Below are 16,156 nucleotides of genomic sequence, written 5' to 3' on the forward strand. Positions count from 1 at the left end.
GTAAAATAAGGATGATAATTTCTTCTTAATGGGATTGTTGTACAGTTTAATAAGATAATGTGTATGTGATACTCCAGAAGGTTCATATAGGTATCAAAGGGTTGCTACTGAGTAGTTGTTGTTATTGTTACACTGATTCAGGGAGCTAAAGGGAGGTTGCAAAGAGGAAGTGACATTTGAACATTCAAAATCTCTGTTTTTCATCTGTTGGGCAGGTTAATGGGCATTCTAAATCAGAACAGTTTGAGAAGTAGGTATCAGAAGCATGCCTGGGCAGTACTTGGTGGGTGTTACTATGATTGGAATGAGTTTTTTGTTTTCATATACTTTTTTTTTTTTTTTTTAAGCAGTTCAGCAATCTGTTTATCTGTAGTGGAATTTGATCCTCAAGGGTCAAATATGTATGTTTTTCAGGTAGTTCTTCCAACATTTATTCTTGAAAGAAGATCTCTTTTAGAAATGTATGCAGACTTTTTTGCACATCCGGACCTGTTTGTGAGGTATTTGACTCAATATAGTAGTTTCCAATTTTTTTAAGACTTTACCCATTAGCTTTCTGCTTTGGCAGGATAGATGGATCTCTTTGCCTTTCAGACATTTCTGGGGAAAAGTGGAATTGAATATTTCGTTTGTATTAGATGCCCGTTTGCTTAGATTATTTGGCGGTGATATTGTTAGGCAACCAAGTTAAACACTTCAGAAAATCTTGAGTGCCTGTTAAGGTAGCTAGGATTTACAGAGCCAAGGCTAAGATCTTATTTGATCCAGGAATTGGTAATCACTGTTAAATTATTTACACTATATCCAATGAATTTCAGTTATCCGAGTTTAGCAAACCTTTCTAAAGCACCTATTGTTTGCCAGGAACTTTGTTATGAGCTGGAAAGGGAAAGAGTCACAGTGTCTGCCTTTGCGGAGTTTACAGACCAGTGTCCAGAGTATAGCCTGATTCATAAATTTCAAATACAAAGCTTGCAATATTAGATACATGTATAAAGGACAGAGCTAATCTAAAGGTGGGATTGATTTATGAGGAGGTGAGCGAGTTCACATTGCTTTTCAGTGGTAGCAGCAATACTTTCTTTGTAATGGGGTGTTCTAATCCGTCTTCTCTGATTGCATTCCTTGGCCTTGGACTGTGGTTTACTGAAGCTTCACAGTGGGTGGGCACATTGTATGACATTGATACATACCTTCTTAATGAAGATTTTAAGAGACCCATTTAACCAATTCCCAAAGGGCAGAAATTCAAATAGCGATGGCACTGTTTAAATTCATACATAATTGAACAAATAAAATGTAAGTATTTATTGGTAACATAAATAAATGGAAAGTATCAGTTATTCATTAGATATAGATTTGAGGTTTAAGGATAGTTTTTAATGTATGAGAATTTAAGCTGGGAGGTCCCTGGAGGAATCACATAAAAAACACAGAAGTACAGCTAAAAAGCCAATAGATAAGATTAAATGGAATTCTCTAACTCCCCAAAAAGGAGGAAAGGAAATATAATGGAACAAAGAATAAAGAGGCCAAATAGAAAAATACCAAGATGATAGAGTTAAACCCAACTATATCATGTTTTTTCAAATTCATTACTCTAAATGTGAATAGCGTACACGCTCCATTTAAGAGAACAGTGATTATAAGAGTGGATAAAAAAGCAAGATTCATCTCTACGCTGTTTGCAAGAGAGAGACTTTAAATATGAAGACACTGATTCGTTAAAAGGATGGACAGAGATATACCATGCAAAACACTAAGCATAACAAAGCTGATGTCACTGTATTAGTATCAAAGGATATTTTTTAAGACAAGAAATATTAGCAGAGACAAGTAGGGATATTTCATATGATGAGTCAATTTATCAAGAATAAATAATAATCCTAAATATGTAAAACAGCTTCAAACTATATGCAGCAAAAATTGACCGAAGGGAGAAATAGACAAGTACACATCCAGGTTGGAAATTCCTCCCTCGGGAATTGATTGAGCAGCACGCACCTCCCCCCACCCCTCTGAAAATCAGTGAGGCTATAGAAGGTCCAATTGACTTTACTAAAACATTACCAAACAATTTGTATAACAGTCTTTCTAAGTGTAAATGGAACATTCATCAAGATAGACCGTATACTAGGAAGACTTAATAAATTGAAAATAATTGGAACCATATGGAATATGTTCACTGATCATGAAAGAATTAAATCAGAAATCAATAACAGAAATATATCCAGAAAATCTGCAACTATTTGGCAGTTAAACAATGCACTTATAAGTATGAAGTTCTGGAACAAGCAAAGCTAATGGTCTTAGAAACCAGGAACAGTGTTTGCCTCAGGGTAAGGGTTGGGGATTGCTTGGAAAGGAGGATGGGGAAACTTGGGGGTAATGGAGATGTTCTATAGCTTGGTTGCATGGTGATGAATTAAATGGATATAAGCATTTTTTCAAATTCATCAAACCAAACGGTTAAGACTGGTGTGTTTAATTATGTATATTATACTTCAGTTTTAAAAAGAGACCGAGGTAGCTCCTGGTACTGGGTCCTCTTAGTCTGGCTTAGGGTGGACCATGCTGAGGGTGCTGTCAGAAAACAGGGTGTTAAATTTTGTCTTTCTCCCTTGCAGTATTAGTGACCAGAAGGATGCCAGAGACCGAATGGTTCAGGTTGTAAAATGGTACCTCTCAGCCTTTCACGCAGGAAGGAAAGGATCGGTTGCCAAAAAGCCGTACAACCCTGTTCTGGGCGAGATCTTTCAGTGTCACTGGACATTACCAAATGATACTGAAGAGAATGTGGTGAGTTCTCCACTGACATTTTAAATTACCTTAGTATTTAGATACTTAGTACTTAGCTTTTAGTGTACTGATTCAAGATTTCATTTTATTTGGAGGCAGATAATAATGGTAAAGGCGCTGATGTTTACCACCCGTAGAAGAACAGTGTTGTTGGATCAGTATATTTTGAACACAGTGAGCAAGGAGAAAGAGTGGCGTGAGATGAGGGTAGAAATTTAGAAATCAGATCATGCAAAGTCCTCCTGGACCATAATGATAATTTTATGGCTTATCAGGAACTCATTTTTGCTTTGAAAAGGTCATTATAATTATTTTGTGAAAAATGAATTGGAAAGGGGCAAATAGAAGCAAGGAGACCACTTGCTTTGGCATTTGGCAAGGAGGAGGCTTTGGCATTATTCCAGGAGAGACATGGTTGACTCAAGCTATATTTTGGAGGCAGAGCTGTTAGATGGATTGGGCAAGGTGAGGGAAAAGGGACAGTCAGAGATGAATCCTTGCTTGTGGGCTTCAGCAGTTGGTTGGTGCCATTTACTAAAGAGGAAGAGATTGGATTTGGGGAGGGAAAAATCCAGAACTCCAAAATGAAATATAAAGTATAAAATATAAAGACATGTAAGTGGAACTGTCAAGTAGGGAGTTAGAATTTAAGAGTCTGGAGTTCAAGGGAGAGAGAGGTCTAGGATGGAGACGGGGCTTTCAGTGATTTTAGTGTATTTAGAAGGCACTTAAATCCCTGGGATTACGTGGAATCATCTAGGAAGACATCTAGAGAAGAATAGTTAACTGAGACCTGAGCCACAGGGCTCCAACATTTGGGGGTTGATTTGAGGAAAACAACCAACATGGAAGACCCAAATAAATGCTAAAAGGCCTCTAGGGGTGAAAAAAATAAGCCCCTGGCCCACACTGGCTTTCATATAATAATCTCTCCTTAAAAATAACTCTCTGTATTTTTCCCTTTCCGAATGACACGTTACATGTAGTCCTTTCCTGAAGCAATGTGTCTGTTCTTGTTCATATTGCAGACATTGATAAGTCCCTGTTCTGTGCCAGGCCTGGCCCTGAGTTAGGCACCTTGCCTTCAATAATGTCTTAGTGAGAGAGACTTAGGGAGACTGACACAAAGCAGTAATTCCAGTAGAATAAGTGCTACAAGAAAAGTATATATGAGATGTTTTGGGTGTGTAGAGGAGGGAGCAGTTAACCACCTTGGGAGGCAGAGACTCCAATTATTAGATTCTCTGTGCTGTCATTTGTTTCCACATCAAAAGAAAATGATGTTATGTTTACTTGCAGGAGCTAGTTTCAGAAGGACCAGTTCCCTGGGTTTCCAAGAATAGCGTAACATTCGTGGCTGAGCAGGTTTCCCATCATCCACCCAGTAAGTTACAGAGCTCCTCGGCAGTAGCCAATTTCAAACTGTTCTGTCTAAAGAGGGTCATAAAGAGCTCCATAACTGAGGTCACTGTACGGTCAGTTTTATGGCCACCTGTATCTTCCCAATCCTGTGAGGACTGATTCCTCATATCTGTTCCTGGTATAAGTTCCAAAGACTCTATTAGGCTTCACTGCTTAATGATATATAAAAAGAAGGGATTTGAGAAGCCACCTTTTAGTGCTTCTGAAGTCATCTTTACAGCATGAGCTGTGCTCTAGTGATCCCAGCAACTCTGAAGACAGTTTATATAAAAAAGACGTAGTTTCTGCACAGTATATTCCTGGCATAGTGGAAAGAAGGTGTGTCCTCCCGTGTTATTTGCTGGATGCAGCATTAAGACTGGTAATACTGGATGGGCCCAGGTTGGGGCTGGGCCAGGAACATGCTTGCTGACCAGAAGAACAGACAGACTCTTTGTTTTTAAGCCTCTGGGATTGGTCATAGCCTCATGGTTCAGGGAAATTCCTGCCCACATGGTCCTGAACGGTTGCTTGCATTGGGGGAAACAGGGTATAAAAGGCAGGTGGGTAATTTCTGACTACATTCAAGGCTGTTCTTTGAGGGGTAAAGGATTTTCCCCATGCAGCCAGTTTTTTCTCTGGGTTAATGGAGTTGGAGAGGGGACTATGGCTATGTAGTGCACTAATTGAAAACAATTTCTATTCAGTTTCAGCCTTTTATGCTGAGTGCTTTAACAAGAAGATACAATTCAATGCTCATATCTGGACCAAATCAAAATTCCTTGGGATGTCAATTGGGGTGCACAACATAGGACAGGGTAAGTCTGGGGGCTTTTGGTGGACTACAGTGTTAATAGAATTTTATGTCATTCTAATATGTGCTGGACACCTATCTAGTAAGAGTAAATGGCCCCAGAAAGCCAGTTTGGATGTCATTGTTTGCAGGGAAGCATGTGTATTGGGGGTGAGAGCAGGGGTGGGATGCAAGATTGATTTTCCCTAAACTGAATGGAGATTCCATCAACTACTTAGCTGAAATTCCATCTCTTGTCTCCACAGGCTGTGTCTCGTGTCTAGACCATGATGAACATTACATTCTCACATTCCCCAATGGTTATGGAAGGCAAGTAGAGCTGTGTGCATTCCTCTGATTAGCAAGCAGCAGACCCTGCTGTTCCTTTGTTCCTTAAGCTGTGCCCCTCCATTCTTTCCTCTGAACTGTCAGCCTTACCTGAAACTTCTGATTTTGCAGGTCTATCCTCACAGTGCCCTGGGTGGAACTAGGCGGAGAATGCAATATTAATTGTTCCAAGACTGGCTATAGTGCCAATATCATCTTCCACACCAAACCTTTCTATGGGGGCAAGAAGCACAGAGTTACTGCTGAGATTTTGTAGGTATTTTGTTTTTCTGCTTCGGTGCTTCTGCTTCTCTGAAATACTTTTCCTTTTGTCTTGAACTATAACTTCCATCAGGAATTGACCATTTTAATGGTTCTGTCTTTGTAAACTTACTTCACATCTTGTGTGTCATGTCTCTTCCTAAAAATCCCATCTCAGGAGGAGACCTAAAATCTGGGGTCAGAACAACCTGAGGTCATTGGTGGGATTTCCTTCCTAGGAACCTGACTTGCAAATGGGGAACTGAAAGAGTCTTCCTGGATCTCCTAGCTAACCCAGATTATGGGTGCCTGACTCATTATTGCTGGATTGGACCATGAGCTAGCCCATACAGGAGACCCTGTGACTCCCACCGAAGTGTCTCAAAGCCCTCATAGTCCTTTTTTCTGTGCTTTGCTGGGGAAAAAGAGTAACCATCACATCTTTGCTTGGTTCTGTTTGACTCTCTAGGATCAGATGAAGACAGCTGTGCTGTCAGTTGGGTGGTTTAGAGCCTGCCTAGAAGAGGAAAATCTGCAGGACTTTCTCTGACCTCAAAGGCCTTACTGGGAACAGTGTTGCAGATGGAAGACATAGGATTGGTTAACCAGTTTTTTAGGGAGATAATTTAATTTGGATGACAGAATCAGCCTCCAAAAAAATCTTGAGCAGGGCAGGACGGGACCACGAGCACAAGATGTTTATTGCTAAGGATCACTGTAAAATCCAAAATAATATTGCAGTCAGAAAATACGGGCAGAGGTTAGGGAATAGCACCAGTCACCACGATAATGCGGCTGCTCCCCTAAAATAGGCAGGTGGGGGAAATAGGATGTCCAGAACAAAGACCTGCGTGGGCCTGCTTCTCAGAATTCCTCAGAGGCAACCAACCAGCAGCAACAGGAACTGCTAGCAGATTTTTTGGCCAGTCACAGCGACTTATATAATAGAAAGACTGCCTTCTGAAAGAATGCTTGGTGGGCTTTTCAAATTAGGGTAATGTCTAAATATTATGAAAATAGTTTTGACCTAAGAGGGTCTTGGGAAGCCCCAGGGGTCCCCAGACCATACTTTGAGAACCACTGCACAATAACCTTCTAAACTTGGAATCCTACCATTTTTCTTTCCCTTTGTCCTCCTTCACACAAAGCACCAAGTCATAGAGGAAGCAAGTTTCAGCCTGCTGATAGCAACTTCATCCCTCTACCCTGTGTATCTTTCTCTTTCTGACCTCCTAGCCTCCTTCTATGTCCATGCCTTGCCCTTCCTAATCTGTCCTTTGTTGTAATGCTTATCTTCTAAGTTCCATACCTGCCATACACATCACTGTCATGTCCAAGTAAAACCTGTTGGGGCTTCTGAGGAAGGGATCCTTGCTTAGGAAAAGAGGTAAAATCGTTTGACCCAGAGGTCCCTTTCAGCCTGAAGATGAAAGCCTGGTCTCCAGCATTGTATCCTTAAGTGAAGCCTTCTCTGACCCTCATCCTAGCAGTGTTGCCCTTGGTCTCCAGTGCTCACCTGAACTCACCACAGCACTTGCCACCCAGAATCTCAATGGCAGTGTCTCTCCACTAGACTGTGAACAGCTCGAGGGCAGGGACTGTCCCTAGTTTGCCATGGTCCCAGCACCTAGCGCATCTCATACCCACAGTTTCTGGGATCTTGAGTCTATTAGCATCTTCTTTAGGGCCCTCATTCTTATAGTTGGCTCTGAGAAATCCAGTTTTATTAAGCTGCCTTCACCAAAGACTTCACAGTTGCTCCTCTGTGTTCTGCTCTGTGTAGGTAGGTCACACTAACGAGATTCTTTGGTAGAGAAATTTCAATTTGAGACTAACACAAATGTTTGTGGTTTTTTGTTTCTGTTTTTTAATCTAGTTCTCCAAATGACAAGAAGTCTTTCTGCTCAATTGAAGGGGAATGGAATGGTGTAATGTATGCAAAATACTCAACAGGGGTAAGAACCTGTGTTTTGCCATTTGTTTCAGGCTTCATTGAATCGTAGCCCATCCCTTACTCTGGCTTCCTTCATCTGGAAATTTAACCAGGATGAGCTCTAATGCCAGCTCTTCAGGGCAAGCCTTTTCCTTCTCCCACCTCTTACCTAGCAGTACAGGTAGTAGAATGATTTTTACTTTCCTCTCTCTCCTTAAAATACTCAAGAATAATATATTTAAAAAAAAATGCTTGACACCATAGTAAGCACCCAGTAAATGTTAGCTATATCGTTAGAATATATGCTATGTGTGTTTATAAATAAAATGAGGTGCTAAACTATTAACTCGTGTGTTTGTATATACACAGTTTGATTTTGTCTAAGAAATGTATTAACTGCCTGGCACCAGGGATACAGAAATGAGTAAGATAGTCCTTGCCCTCAAGGATAGTCCTTGCCCTCAAGGAACTTGCAAACTACCTAATTAAGGTAGGAGGGAGGTGGTATGGCATTAACAGGAGGAGCCAATGAATTGGATTTTGGACTCAGAATTTGAAATTTTAAAAGCACTTCAGAGTACTTAACGTTAGGATTAGTTGTCTAGCTCTCCAAGAGATTACATCCCAAGCATGTAGCACATAGCCACATTGAAACTGTCTGTTGAATTGAGCCTTTACCAAGACTTAAAACAAACAATTATAATTTAGGCTGAAGACTGCATATGGAACTCATTGTCTACATCACTAACATGTGGGATTTCATGATTAAATCTGTTAATGGGAAGAGTTGACTTTTCCTTCTAGAACAGTGTGAACAATAAAACATCTATCTACCTCTTCTGTTTTCTAGGAAAATGTAGTTTTTATAGATACCAAGAAGTTGCCTATAATCAAGAAGAAAGTGAGGAAGTTGGAAGATCAGAATGAGTACGAATCCCGCTGGTAAGGAGGTGACATAACTAGAGCTTGCAGCAGTGCTCTTGCTATTGGCCAGGCATAGGTGCAGGGCTGGGTTGTAGAGACTGTATAGCGGGGTGTAACAGAGCACAGACTGAGTTTGAATGCCTGGGTTCATATGGAGCTCCACCACTTGCATTGTAACCAAGACTGTAAGCTACCCTCTCTGCCTTCTTTCCTGAAATGGGAACTACCTCAGCATTGTTGTGAGAACTAAATGAGAAAAACATGGAGCCTACGTATGATGCTTGGCATATAATAAGTATAGAGTGTATGCTGACTTACCACCATCTTTATGGCTTGTAAGAGATGGTACTGAGGTCCCAACTGAGATCATATATATATCAAAACATCTTTAGGGTCTCTTTTTTTTTAAACATCGTTATTGGAGTATAATTGCTTTACATTGTTGTGTTAGTTGCTGCTGTATATCAAAGTCAATCAGCTATACATATACATATATCCCCATATCCCCTTCCTCTTGTGTCTCTACCCACACTCCCTAGGGTCTTTTTTGTTTGCAAGAAACTTAAAAAAAAAAATTCCATTTCTGAGTATTTTAGTATGTATCTGTAAAGTGACTTTTTCAAAAAAACACACAAAAAACACCAGCCACAATATCATCATTGTACTTTTTAAAAAAATCAGTTATTCCTTAATATCATCAAATATCTAATTGGTATTCAATTTTCTAGTAGTCTCAAATGTCATAATTTTTCCCCCTTCCATTTGTACAATAAAATCAGGATCTTTTAGTGGTATGAGGAATCATGCACTAAAGTTCTTTGTTTAGCATATTAGGGGATTTCTTAAGTGAAGAAGACCTTACAAACTATAACCCTGCCTGTGTCTTTAACTTGTTAACAGTCTGCTTGCCTGGACTGCCTGCTCATAGTTATAAGTGGAGATCTGTAGACATTTATGCTCTGCTACTCACACAAGGGGAATCTTAGGGTGTCTACTTTTCTAGCTCCTAGGAGTCTTCACTTTATTTTATTTTATTTTATTTTAATTTATTTCTTTAATTTATTTTTGGCTGCGTTGGGTCTTTGTTGTGGTGTGCGGGCTTCTCATCGCGGTGGCTTCTCTTGTTGCAGAGTACGGGCTCTAGGTGCGCAGGTTTCAGTAGTTGTGGCGCACGGGCTTAGTTGCTCCGCAGCATGTGGGATCTTCCCGGACCAGGGCTCGAACCCGTGTACCCTGCATTGGCAGGCCGATTCTTAACCACTGCACCACCAGAGAAGTCCCTTTCCACCAGGGAAGTCCCAGGAGTCTTCACTTTAAAGTGTTGTTTGGACCAGACTTGTCTAGTTATCATTTTCCAGGCCTTGAGAGGAAGCCAAATCTTTTACCTCGCCTTAAGTCTCTGCAGTGCATCTCTTGACCCTTATTCTCTGTATTCAAACTGCTTCTCCCAGATTTCGTTATTAATTCCAGGGGAGTCTTCATGAAATAGAATTTCTCAGGTCCTCTGATCTGATCTTACTATATACCCCTTTTGGTTTATACTAAGGGACACTGAAGCCCTAGAGAGGTGAACTGACAGCCCCAAGGTTGCATCACTAGTTAGAGGTACAGCCAGAAGTGGAATCCCAGTCTCAGCTGTTTTTTCTCCTCTGTTGTCCTAACCATATATCCAGCTTTCTGCCCATCCTGTATTTCCTCCTTTGACAACTAGCAGTGGAATCTTCTGAGACCACTTCTCTGTTCTTTACTCCAGTGCCCTGGTGTCAGCCGAAGATTTATAGTCTGTGAACTACAGCATTTAAAGCCATTTGACTTGTACTGTAGTTATATAATATTGTAGATGGATCTAGCCTTTCATTCTCAAGACTGCTAACTCCTCTGTCCATCAAGTACTTATTAGTACCTTCACTTCTTTTCTTTAGCCTTTGGAAGGATGTCACTTTCAACTTAAAAATCAGAGACATTGATGCAGCAACTGAAGCCAAGCATAGACTTGAAGAAAGACAAAGAGCAGAAGCCCGAGAAAGGAAGGAAAAGGAAATTCAGTGGGAGACAAGGGTAAGCTTGCTTTGGAAGCCTGCCTCAGTCTCCCTACTGCTGTTCCCTGAGCTGTAACTTATTTGTTCATTTCAGTGAATACTGAAGTACCGAGTAAACATGGTGATGAATGAGATGAACACTCATTTCAGTGTTGGGGGGAGGGGGAGCACATAAAATAATTAAAGGTATGATATTATAGAAGTACAGAGCAAGTGTGTAACTGAATTCTCCCCTTTTCTTTTAGTTATTTCATGAAGATGGAGAATGCTGGGTTTATGATGAACCATTACTGAAACGTCTCGGTGCTGCAAAGCATTAGGTTGGGAAATGCAAGGTTTGCTCCTGGTGACCCAGGCAGGAGGCACAATGAAGTAACAGTCTTCCTTTGGGAGAACCTATTCACTCCCTTCTTATTGCAGTGGTTCCTATCTCAGGGATACTGGACTTTCTGATGCAGATGAACAATTAAAGCGAGAAAAGCTTCCCTTTTTCCTGTTCTGTGGCAGTTACAGTGTTGACTTCGGTCTTGAGAAAAAACTTCAGGTTTTGAAAACAAGATGTCTGCTCCTTTTCCAAATCCCACGTTATAAATCCCAGTCTCAAACTCTGCACTCTAGTATTGCTGTTGAGATATACAACATCTGTTTCCTAGCTCATATAATCTTGGGTTCTATATATACACACACACACACACACACACATATACATATATATAGGTGATGCCAGGTTTTTCATAAATACGCCATGTACTGTAAATATTGGTTCCTCTGAGTTGTTTTAGAAAATTTAGCACAATGTATTAAAACCACGTTAGGAAATTTCATGGTCTTACCTACAATAACTTTTATTTTGGAATTGAACTATTATTAAATTGTATCCAACTCTGGACTACAGTTTAATTATACTCAGTGCTTCTTAAGCCTTCATAAAGTAATTTTTCCAACCTTTTTTTTTTTTTTAGTGTGTTTCTTTTATTATTTTTATGATTAAACTTGAACCCAGTTATTTGGCAGCCTTGAATACAGGAGCTAGCTTTTTACAGGGACTCTTGAAGTAATGAAGGGGTCCATCCTTTTCTTTCCTTAGGCTCTGTGTTCTGTCTTTAGCCCCCACAATGCTATTGTGCATGTTTTAATTGAACTCTCAAGTAGTACACATAGGGCTACCGACATTTTATCCAAAAATATTTTATTGCCTTAGAGAATTTGGGAAGAATGTTTATTTTTAGATCCCCACCCCACACCGAAACAAAATATAATTAATAAAAGGAATGCCACAGCAGCAAATGGCTCATTCTGAAGGGCAATACAGAATTACCTTTATTTTTAAATACATTAAAAACAACAACACAGGTATTAGTATTAGCACCTCGCATTTAGGTACTAAGAAGACATCAATTACATAGGGCCTCTGAAGCCTGTCATACAGAACTGGATTCTCAATCTGAGAGGACCAGGACAGGCCAGGGCGTCTCAGATGGCTCCTGCAAGCTTTTTGGTTACATTGGCCCACCTGCTAATTTCTCTCTGCAGCTGCTATAGTAACTGTTGGTTTGTTAGTCACAACAGGAGGGGCGGGGTGGGGGGAACGACAAATTCTATGATGCCAGTGCAAAAATTCAGTGGAAGCCCTAAGGCAGTAGTAGTGTAACTAACTTCATAAAATTCAAACACTTTTAAATACACAGTGCTTCAGGCCAATGAGATTGCAGTTTATTTGACTATTTTATGGTAGGGGAGAAGGTTAAGTCTTGATGTGAAAGCCCTGATATCAATAACGGGGATGGTACAATCTGCCAGCAGAGGAGAGGTTGGCAGGTAGGTTAGCTGCATCACTTCACAAGAAGAGTTTGAATCCTCACCGGAAGGGGTACCATCCTCTTCCGGCTCGTACTTCCCAAATCCAACAACCTGAAAGAGGCCAAAGACTTGAGGTGAGAGAGAATGCTGACAAAATTTGGGGACCTGTTAGGATCTCTGATACCAATCTAAACTCAGGGAATGGTAAATGTGCTAAATGACAACCCTGGAAAGGACAGAGCTACAGCTTAGGTAACCATACTCACATGAACGCTGAGCATTTTACTTCCTGGTCCTCTATGGGCCTTGAACCAGTTGACTAGGTCTGATTTTGAGAATGATTTCAGTGCTTCAATCTTAAAGGGGGAAGGGAGGACAGGAAAGAAAGAAAGCTTTAAAAGACTAACAGTGTATTTTCTGTAAGGATATTAAACATAACACCCTAGGCAGACCTCCTTGATCCTGCTTTTTGCACATCGTTTTATTCTTCCACGTTTCAGCTGGCTCCCAACCTTCTGGAGAAGGATAAAAATGAGCCTCTGACACACCTTCATGTTTCTTAGCAGTGACTGACCCTGACAGGTAGCAGATGGTGTAATTACAGCTGAGTACTGTACACTGAGCCAAACCCATCACACCTTAGTGTCACCTCTCAGGTACATGGTAATGGTACACTCTGGCTTCTAATAGGAAAACCGCAGAACCTGAAGAGCTGGACTGACTGAAGCCTCTTGTTAAATAACCCCTCTGCTTCAATATCCTTTGGTAATTCACCACATAGGGTTATAGTATCAGAGCTATGGATTGCAGTGCCCAGAGCTCTTTTCCATGGGATTTATTACTTTGGGCTAGAATTTGTCACAAAGACCTATACACAGAATCCTTAAATCTGGGGAAGGAACTCCATAAAATTGAGAACCAGAAGTTCTCAATTTTCTTTAAGTAGCTGAAGCCGTTTTTCTCCCAAACCTTATAGGGAACCTAAGCATATAATGAAAAAGTGAAAAAAAAATGTATATATATATATATATATATATATATATATATATATATATATATATATGCAGAAGTGAATGCTGTACAGCAGAAATTAACACTTTGTAAATCAACTATACTTCAATTTTTTAAAAATGGATCTGAGTGAAATTGGGGGAGCAGAAGTAAGGATTAGCAAGCACCCTGCTCACTTGGCTACCTAAGGCTCTAGAGAAGCCAGTCTGGAAACAAGATTTGATCAATCACATCAAGGAATGGGCAAGTAAATAACTTGCCCCAGGTTTCTCTTCCACGCAATACCAATTTGCTTAGAATTGTGTCTCCTGTTAAATCGGGAGTCCCTTTCTGGGCTGTCTTACTCTGAAAACGGTGTTACTACCTCATGGGCAAGGCGATCAAAGAGATACTGCTGGGTCACCACTTCATTCCAGTTCCTGTCCACCTCCTCCCCAAGGTGGGTGTCCTCGCACTCCTTCAGCTTGATCAGAGCTGTGACCTGTTACCATCAGAAAGAGACACCCTCAGGTGTGGCCTCACACCAGTTCCCTCAGAACACACTTGGCCCTGTCCAGTCTGCTTTGTAATGGACCTGCCAGCATGATGGGGAGGGATGAAGCTGGGAAGACATGGTCAGATTAAGGGGGGTGCTACAGAACTCAAGAACCAGCCAGCATACAGCACTGTTAAGACTGGTGTCTAGTTGTCATGAGGGCTTGGGTGGGCCAAGGAACAAAAGACCAGGCCAACACAGTAAAGTCACCTGGGTGTTGAATGCATCCTCAGTGAGGTTCTCGATCTTCTCCTCGAAGCTAGAAAGAAACTCTTCTATCTTCTTATCAACAACTTCAGAGCTGAAACAAAACACCTTCAATTACAAGTCATCAGTGACCAGGTCTCAAGCAGAAGGCAAAGGAGAGAATCAGGGCTAAGGCATATTTCCAGGAAAGAGGCTGAAGTGATATTCTCCCCTAAGCTGTGGGAGGGAAGGGAACGGTGAAGAACCCTACCCCTACCCCGCCTCTAGCCCGATTTCCTGGTATCCTCACAGGAAGCAGTAGACAGCCAGGCTGACCATTCCAAAGCTGAGAACCAACAAGGCCTTGTATTGGGTTGGCCCAAAAGTTCATTCCGTTTTTTTCCATAAGATCGGTCTAGTAGCGCTTAGTTGTCTTTAACTTCATTCAAAACAATTCTGTTAGATTGTATTGTGACAGCTGTCATATCAGTGTGCATTTAAAAAAATATATCAAAGTTGGTGAATTTTTGTGTAGCCATTTTAATATTGAATATGGAAGAAAAAGCAACATTTTCGGTATATTAAAAACGCAACTGAAACGCAAAAACAGATCTGTGCAGTGTATGGAGAAGACGCTGTGACTGACTGAACGTGTCAAAAGTGATTTGCAAAGTTTTGTGCTAGAGATTTCTCACTGGACAATGCTCCACGGTCGGGTAGACCAGTTGAAGTTGAGAGTGATCAAATCGAGACATTAACAGAGAAGGATCAGCATTATACCACACAGGAGAAGGCCAACATACTCAAAATATCCAAATCAAGCACTGAAAATCATTTGCACCAGCTGGGTTATGTTAATCGCGTTGATGTTTGGGTTCCCACATAAGTTAAGCGAAAAAACCTTCTTGACCACATTTCCCCATGCAATTCTCTACTTAAACGTAATGAAAACGTTCTGTTTTTAAAACAAATTGTGACAGGCAATGAAAAGTGGATACTGTACAATAATGTACAGAGATTGTGGGGCAAGCGAAATAAACTACCACCAACCACACCAAAGGCCGATCTTCGTCCAAAGAAGGTGACGTTGTGTATATGGTGGGATTGCAAGGGAGTCCTCTATTATGAGCTCCTTCCAGAAAACCAAACGATTCATTCCAACAAGTACTGCTCCCAGTTAGACCAACTGTGTCCAGGTGGTCAACAAAAAGTGTCCAGAATTAGTAAACAGAAAACACATAATCCTCCATGAGGATAACGCAAGACCGCATGTTTCCTTGATGACCAGGCAAAAACTGTTACACCTTGGCTGTTTAGTTCTGATTCATCCACTGTATTAGCCAGACATTGCACCTTCGGATTTCCATTTATTTTGGTCTTTCCAAAATTCTCTTAATGGACAAAATTTCCATTCCCTGGAGGACTGTAAAAGGCACCTGGGACAGTTCTTTGCTCAAAAAGATAAAAAGTTTTGGGAAGATGGAATCAGGAAGTTGCCTGGAAAATGGCAGAAGGTAGTGGAAAAAAATGGTGAATACATTGTTCAATAAAGTTCTTGGTGAAAATGAAAAATGTATCTTTTATTTTTACTTTAAAACCAAAGGAACTTTTTGGCCAACCCAATACCTTGCTTGTAGCATGAATGCCAGGTCGGGCATCCCTGCCTTTCTGGTTCTCAGATATGCCTGAAGAGAGGAAGTAGTGGCTAGCCCTGTAGTCACCATAGGACTTGAGTCAAGCCCTATGGGCCCACTCCTCATACTCACCATTGCTAAGTCCAGGATCAGGCCATCTATGAGCCAACCCCTGCAGCTGTGACTAAATGGGAATCAAATGGTCAGAGCTGCCTGAGGTTTAAGGATGCAGTCCCTATTCTCTGTGCCAAGAAAAATAATAGTTGGGCCCATCTACTCACTCGTTTACTCACTTGTATTTGGTTGCCTGAGTCCCCACGGTGACAGAGAATCCTAGAATCCCAGATGTATTCCTACAGGTAGGGTAGACATGGTACCTACAGCCAGAATGAAAAGTCCTATGAGCTCAGGCAGTCACCTAGGCCCTGTCCTCAGAGGCACTAGAGAGGAGTGGGAAGGGTTTCTGCTCATCCCTACTGGACCTGAAGGTCCTGGAAGAGGATCCATAAATGT

At 41.0% G+C, this 16,156-nt stretch overlaps 2 protein-coding genes across 11 annotated transcripts in view; one reads left to right on the forward strand and one right to left on the reverse strand.

Moving 5' to 3' along the window:
• The window catches only part of OSBPL9 (oxysterol binding protein like 9), a 169,202-nt gene extending 157,063 nt beyond the window's left edge, over positions 1–12,139 (forward strand). For 3 of the 6 annotated variants that reach the window (XM_079901742.1, XM_079901741.1, XM_079901740.1), the window contains exons 12-21: positions 415–500; positions 2,628–2,799; positions 4,099–4,183; positions 4,908–5,018; positions 5,260–5,323; positions 5,453–5,593; positions 7,458–7,536; positions 8,365–8,456; positions 10,361–10,496; positions 10,723–11,867. In XM_079901742.1, the coding sequence (XP_079757868.1) occupies positions 415–500; positions 2,628–2,799; positions 4,099–4,183; positions 4,908–5,018; positions 5,260–5,323; positions 5,453–5,593; positions 7,458–7,536; positions 8,365–8,456; positions 10,361–10,496; positions 10,723–10,797 (1,041 nt within the window). In that variant the 3' untranslated portion in view covers positions 10,798–11,867. Of the gene's footprint in view, positions 1–414; positions 501–2,627; positions 2,800–4,098; positions 4,184–4,907; positions 5,019–5,259; positions 5,324–5,452; positions 5,594–7,457; positions 7,537–8,364; positions 8,457–10,360; positions 10,497–10,722 lie in introns of all 6 variants that reach the window. The other 3 variants (XM_079901738.1, XM_079901739.1, XM_079901743.1) reach the window with 3 other exon arrangements.
• NRDC (nardilysin convertase) overlaps positions 12,024–16,156 on the reverse strand; it is a 91,348-nt gene continuing 87,215 nt past the window's right edge. For all 5 annotated transcript variants that reach the window (XM_079901687.1, XM_079901685.1, XM_079901684.1 and 2 more), the window contains 5 exons: positions 15,937–16,020; positions 14,034–14,124; positions 13,653–13,769; positions 12,544–12,633; positions 12,024–12,388 (listed from right to left, as the gene is read on the reverse strand). In XM_079901687.1, the coding sequence (XP_079757813.1) occupies positions 12,191–12,388; positions 12,544–12,633; positions 13,653–13,769; positions 14,034–14,124; positions 15,937–16,020 (580 nt within the window). In that variant the 3' untranslated portion in view covers positions 12,024–12,190. The remainder of the gene's footprint in view (positions 12,389–12,543; positions 12,634–13,652; positions 13,770–14,033; positions 14,125–15,936; positions 16,021–16,156) is intronic.

This window comes from Stenella coeruleoalba, assembly GCF_951394435.1.
Source record: "Stenella coeruleoalba genome assembly, chromosome: 1".
Lineage (NCBI taxonomy): Eukaryota > Metazoa > Chordata > Mammalia > Artiodactyla > Delphinidae > Stenella > Stenella coeruleoalba.